This window comes from Toxorhynchites rutilus, chromosome 2 (genome assembly GCF_029784135.1).
Source record: "Toxorhynchites rutilus septentrionalis strain SRP chromosome 2, ASM2978413v1, whole genome shotgun sequence".
Classification (NCBI taxonomy): domain Eukaryota; kingdom Metazoa; phylum Arthropoda; class Insecta; order Diptera; family Culicidae; genus Toxorhynchites; species Toxorhynchites rutilus.
Window position 1 is genome coordinate 151891708 of NC_073745.1, and position 6439 is coordinate 151898146.

Below are 6439 nucleotides of genomic sequence, written 5' to 3' on the forward strand. Positions count from 1 at the left end.
ACTCTCCACCCTCCTTTTTAAGAGGGGGCTGCCATACAAATGAAACACAAATTTCTGCATTAATCCAGAATTAATCAAGCAAATAAAACAAAATTTGGCATGTGAAGGTTTTAGGGAGCAATAAATGTTTCTATGGTGGTTAGACTCTCCACTCCCTCTCTAAGCGGGGGCAGCCATACAAATGAAACACAAGTTTCTGCATTATTCGAGAATTAATCAAGCAAATGAAACCAAATTAGGCATATGAAGGTTTTAGGGTGCAATAAATGTTTTACGGTGGTAAGATACTGCTCCCTCCTCTTTTAGGGGGGCTGCTATACAAATGAAACACAAACTTCTGCATAACTCGAGAACTAATCAAGCACAATTTGGGATGTGAGGGTTTTCGGGTATGAGAAATGTTTCTATGATGGTATGACACCTCTCCCTTCTCTGGAATGGAAAGGGGGTCGCATAAAAATATTATACATATTTCAACCAAAAATATTACAACCAAACATCACAATAGAAAATTTTCGGAAAACTCTGAAGAAAGAGGGGAAATTCGGAAAATAATATATGGGAATTTAACATGTTCTACAATTACATAGTGACCAGTGTTGTTAGTCCATTTTATGTTTGCGCTATCGAAATTGATCTTTGTTCGAAACTGGTAATAGATTTTGATGTGATGAAACGCACTTCTATATCTTCTTCCATCTATACCAAGAAATTGTCCGATTTAGGGCTGTCTTTATTCTATCATATTTTCTGTATAAAATATTTATTCCATGTAACGGAGAAACAAAAATGATGAGTTTTGTTAGAAATACTAGGAATTTTATAGTAAAAGTTTATTTTAAAGGGTCGATTAGAAGATCAACCAATGAACAGTTCAGTGATTGGACCCCTGAACTTGCTCATAGTAAGAAAACGTGAATGTTTGAAGGTATTGATTTAAAAAAAACAAATTTTTGGCGAATTTTCGAAATGAAACAAAATTTGGCATGTGAAGGTGTTAGGGAGAAACAAATGTTTCTATGGTGGTTAGACTCTTCACCCCCCTCTCTAAGGGGAGGCTGCCATACAAATGAAACACAAATTTCTGTATTAATCGAGAATTAATCAAGCAAATGAAACAAAATTTTGCATGTGAAGGTTTTAGGGTGCAATAAATATATCTATGGTGGTTAGACTCTCCACTCCCTCTCTAAGCGGGGGCAGCCATACAAATGAAACACAAATTTCTGCACTATTCGAGAATTGTGCAAGCAAATGAAACCAAATTAGGCATATGAAGGTTTTAGGGTGCAATAAATGTTTTTACGGTGGTAAGATACTGCTCCCTCCTCTCTTAGGGGGGCTGCCATACGAATGAAACACAAATTACAGGGGGCACACAAACACAAACTTCTGCATAACTCGAGAACTAATCAAGCACAATTTGGGATGTGAGGGTTTTTGGGTATGGGAAATGTTTCTATGATGGTATGACACCCCTACCTCCTCTGTAATGAAAAGGGGGTCTCATAAAAATATTAAAGACATTTCAACCAAAATTATTCCAACCAAACATGACAATTGAAAATTTTCGAACAACTCTGAAGGAAAAAGAGAACATTTGGAAAATTCAATTCCCATATGTTCAAATTTTCAAATGATGAAACGCACTCCTATATCTTCTTCTATCTATACAAATAAAAATGGATCGTCGGAATATGTTTATAAGAGCAAAACTTGAGGAAGGAATTGTTCGATTTAACGCTGTCTATATTCTATCATATTTTCTGTATCAAACATTTATTTCATGTAACGGAGAAACATGTGTTGAACTACAGTTTTGTCTGAAAATAATCTGATATTATAATGATAAGTTTTGGTAGAAGCACTAAGAATTTTATAATAAAAGGTAATTTTGAAGGGTCTAATAGAAGATCCATCAATGAACAGTTCTGCGATTGGACCCATGAACGTTCGCTTTGCAAGAAAACGTGAATGCTTGAAGGTATTGATGACAAAAAAAATAATTTTGGGCGAGATGAAGTTTGCCGGTCAGCTAGTGTATCTAAAAAAAATGAATAAATAATTAATCAATTCAAATTCGTTCGACCACTCACACGATTCGATCCATCTGAGATTACTTTTCCAATACTGATTTTGGCTTACGGCCCTACAAAGAAAAAATCAGCGGCGTTAAATTACATGATCTCTATTGCAATCGAGATCATCAAATATGAAATTGCGAAAGAATAGTGGACAAGGCAAAATTCACGTTCATTCTCATGGATCGTTAGGTGACGTCCAGGTTTGATAGCTGATTACAAGACTATATTTTCCGATCTTCAAAGTAGATGAATTTCTTTTCTCAGTGAATTTTCACGTGTAAAAGTGGAATCCAGATCTTCGGTGAAGTTTCACATGTAATTTCCTTGTCATATATTCACTACTTTGAACTTCGCTTCAAGTTTACGTTTCATTTAAGTTATGTTTCTGTTACAAGCGCTTTTCCATTATGAATTGTTTCTTTCGTTTTTAATAGGCTTGCGCAACACATCGCGCATCATGATCTCCGATAAATGTCTTTTGAAGTTATATTTTGAACCCGGGTCCACATTTTCGAATACGAAACATAAAAATAAACTTTCCTCTCAGTCACGTAGTTTCCAGATGGATCATTTCCACAAACGCCTTTCTCTCTATTGTTATTGAGTCACAATGAACGCATTCGCTGCCAAACATGACTCTATCATCCGTTATTTGCGCTCTTAATGTTCGTCATTAATTTTAGTTGAAGCAAACGGTTGTTTTAATTGGCGTGGCGAATGAATATAAATCTGCCTCTTCATTCAATTTGAGAGAGAGAGAAACGAGTTCAGCCTGAGAGGGGGTTCATTTCAATATGCCGTGAAGCTCATTTCACGGTGAAAAAAAGAAATGAACATGGACGAAGTAAAAGCAGATGGCAACGAAACCGTCCTAATGATTTTTGAGATATGGGGCCTGATCACAAACGTCACTTCACGGTGAAAACGAAGTAATAAAATGCCAAGTTTACACTTCGGATGAACTCTTCCATACTTCCTCACTCACGCAGTGTTCGTAATAAGGTTGTACTCACTACATTTTGTGTACACCGTGTCGTGTAAACCGTAATAAGGCCCGAGAATAAGAGTTGAAATCATAAGTAGTGCTGTCCACACCTTCAACCAGAAAGCAGTAAATTAAAATTAAAAAGTGAATAGAACAAAGATTAACCAGCTTACCTTTTGCCATGCTGCAACGGAACGTGTTGGAGGACCCAAGCTGTTCAGCGAATCTTTGAGTGTCAACCACAGCGCAGTTAACGTTACCCGAGGAACAAATTTACATCCTTTAGAAACGTCGGGATATTGCTCTATGAAGGCACCAGGCTAGCAAATTGCTGTTTGTTTGTCTTTTTAACCCTAAAAGTATCAATCATGTTCGTTGATTAACAAAAAATAGAAATATAATTAAAAACGAACTTACTCCATTTTCCGTTATTCTCCTTCCATTCATCTTCCAAAACACAAGTGTCTAAAAACTACGAAATGTGTACACTTTTTCGGGGCCATGGCAATCATAATAACACCGAGTTCATTCGTGTTGCCAAGTTTACACTTCAGATGAACTCTTCCACATTTTCTCACTCACGTAGTGTACGTAATAAAGTTGTACTCACTTCATTTCGTTTTCACCGTGAAGTGGCGTTCGTGATCAGGCCCATGTTGACAGAGAAACTGCTGGAATAAGCTAAAACACATTTCCAATTGAATGCGACGGTTGGGGGTTTCATAATTCCTTGGCGATTTTCAGTCGAATATCACTTTGCCGAGCCTTGTTTTGTACGCATAATCTTGTAATTCTTTGCAAATTTTCTAGATAGAGAATTTTTCAATAATTTCCATATGTAATCTCTCGTTATTTTGTAGTGAAAATTCCATCTCAGTGTACTTTTATTTCACTATTAATTCATTTTCTAACTAGCTATTCCTTTCAAGCAGTTTCGAAAAAAAATAATTTTCACTAAGTTCTGTAGGATGATGTAAGATATAAGATTTTCGGACTACGTTGCATTGGAAATCATATATTGACTTTAACTCGACAAAAAATTCGAAAACATCAGAATTACGAAGGAAAACATCGATTTTTACCAGTTTCTAGACTAGAATACCCCCTTAACGTAGTCCTACGATAAAGAGATAACTTGTACATATTCTCAATAGAAAAAAAATATTATAGATATATATTTTTGGATAATTTTTTCAACGCTGTCGTAATCGAAAATGCAGAAACCGTCCGATCCAACATAAAAGGAAATTGATGGTTTTAAAATGTTTGCCAATTGAAAAATGTTGTAATTCGTAGTGTTATGATAAAACAGGCAGCCTAATTGAATTACGATAATTTATTCAATGAAAACAACCTGCGTCCCATATATACTACTAGCGATGGGTCCCGTTCAAAGGTCCTTCAGTCGAGCTGCGTGTACCCGGAAGTGGGTGTGAGGCTCGTCCGGTTTCACCACTGGTATTTTATCACAGTCCACCAGATGTTCGTACGCCACCGACCACATGCACTCCATACCTACGCGCTCAGCCACCTTTGAGCTGTAATGCAAATCGATGGAACAATCATTGATGCTATCTGCAGTGCCCATCCCGATCACAAACTAACCTGAACTCGTTGGTGCAGTCCATACGAGCCACCTCGTAGCCCAAATCACGTGCCAAACGCAACGAGTGAAGCGTTAATTGATATCCGATACCCTGGCGTTTGGCCTCACGTGCCGTCGCGAGAATGGCAATCTGTATGGGAGAGATGAAGGACAGGTAAGAAAACATCTTACCTGAATAACAGCGCCACAGGGTGTTAGGGCCGAGTAGTAAAACTAATCGTATGTGCTTTAATGCGCATGAGCTTAACACAGCGAAGCTAGAAAATATTTATACTGATTTGTGTGTACCTCAAAAATGCACAAAGTGTTTAACTTTTCGTGCAATTGCGATTCCGTGGAAGCGATCGATCTTATGTAGAAAAGCTTTCTTAGAGGATCACATTGGATCATGTCCGCTTGCTCTTTGAGCTTGGCTCCATCCCACTGACAGTTTCGTTTGTTCAAAGCAACTCCCAGTATTCGATCTTCGTTTGTAACAGCTAACATGCTGAATCCTGAAATACAGAGCCAGACTGTATTTTGTGTTCGTATTTTGAACTATATATATTCGACCATGTTTCAAGAGCTCACTCATATGCCGTTCCAGGACGGTATTCGCAACAGATTTTGTAATTTTCAGACTTCGCATCAATGGCTCCTCGTGGAAGAAGCTCTCCCGTATGAAGTGCATTATGTGGGTTTCGTCTTGGGTTTTTGCCAACCGGATACTATAGGTGCGTGGTATTGACTGCTTGGAGAGAAACTTTGGAAAGAAACCATATATTGGATTGTGATTTACGGCGAGGAAAACAGTAACCTACTGTATCTGTCAAAATGCCTTTCCCCCGTTTCTGGTTCCATTTGTTCGCCTCTTCGTAGGCCTCTTGTTGAAGCAAGTAAAGATTGCTTTTCCTGAGAAAATCGCTTGCGGATGATATTTTTTCACGGGTGATTTTCAGCTTTCGAAACATAATGACGGTGAATTTGAAGTGTATGAATTGTTCCTGAGTTTTTTTTTTGAATCTTTCAGTTTGCTTGGATAATTATTTCGGTTTAGTTGTGTAGAACGAGTGTATGTTGTGTATCCAAGCAACTCTACAAACATCATTGCGCGAAATATTCACATTTTGGGTCTTATTCCCGTATCGAATTTCGTTTACGAATATAGGCGGCCGTACACTGTTTGACATTTTTTAACAGATGAAGTTTGGTTTGATATTTGTACAAACACTATTTTGCTTGCCACTCTTCAATTATCGACAGTGGCAAACAATGTCAAACATCCAACATGGAAAAAAATGACTGAAATATTTGAAGTAACATAGCGATGTACCGATAGGTTTGACCGAAAATATATTTTGGACATCCAATAACTGAATATTTGCTCATCGTGTTCTGTGTCGAATATATTCGATCAGTACACGTTGATCAAATTTTATCTGTTTAAAAGAGCCAAATATTTGGCTTCGACCAAACAGTGTAGGAGACCCTTAGTGAAGCGTCAATGGTTATAATGGGGTGTCAGTCACTCTCAATTTCGTTTATATAAATAATGAAAACTAGGATATATAGTGACAGTGTCAGTATGTAGCATTGGTACTTACGTATGATCGCCACCGGAGCGTAATTTTCATTATGAATTCATTTTTACGTAATGAAAGGCGGATGGGTAATGTCGGGGACATAACCGGAGTAGGACTAAACCGCCTTTGTTAAATATATGTTTATTATTGTTATTTCGGAAATTATTTCAGAATCGAACTGTGTTGTAATAACTCTTTTTTG

The 6439-nt window shown here is 37.4% G+C and overlaps 1 protein-coding gene across 1 annotated transcript; it reads right to left on the reverse strand.

The window, feature by feature from the left end:
- Positions 1-1658: 1658 nt before the first annotated feature.
- LOC129769105 (arylalkylamine N-acetyltransferase-like 2) lies at positions 1659-5698 on the reverse strand. The gene is made up of 5 exons (XM_055771141.1): positions 5476-5698; positions 5228-5417; positions 4964-5169; positions 4675-4805; positions 1659-4607 (listed from the first exon to the last, which is right to left on the reverse strand). The coding sequence occupies exons 1-5, from the start codon at positions 5623-5625 to the stop codon at positions 4460-4462; spliced, it is 825 nt and encodes a 274-aa protein (XP_055627116.1). The 5' UTR covers positions 5626-5698; the 3' UTR covers positions 1659-4459.
- Positions 5699-6439: the final 741 nt, after the last annotated feature.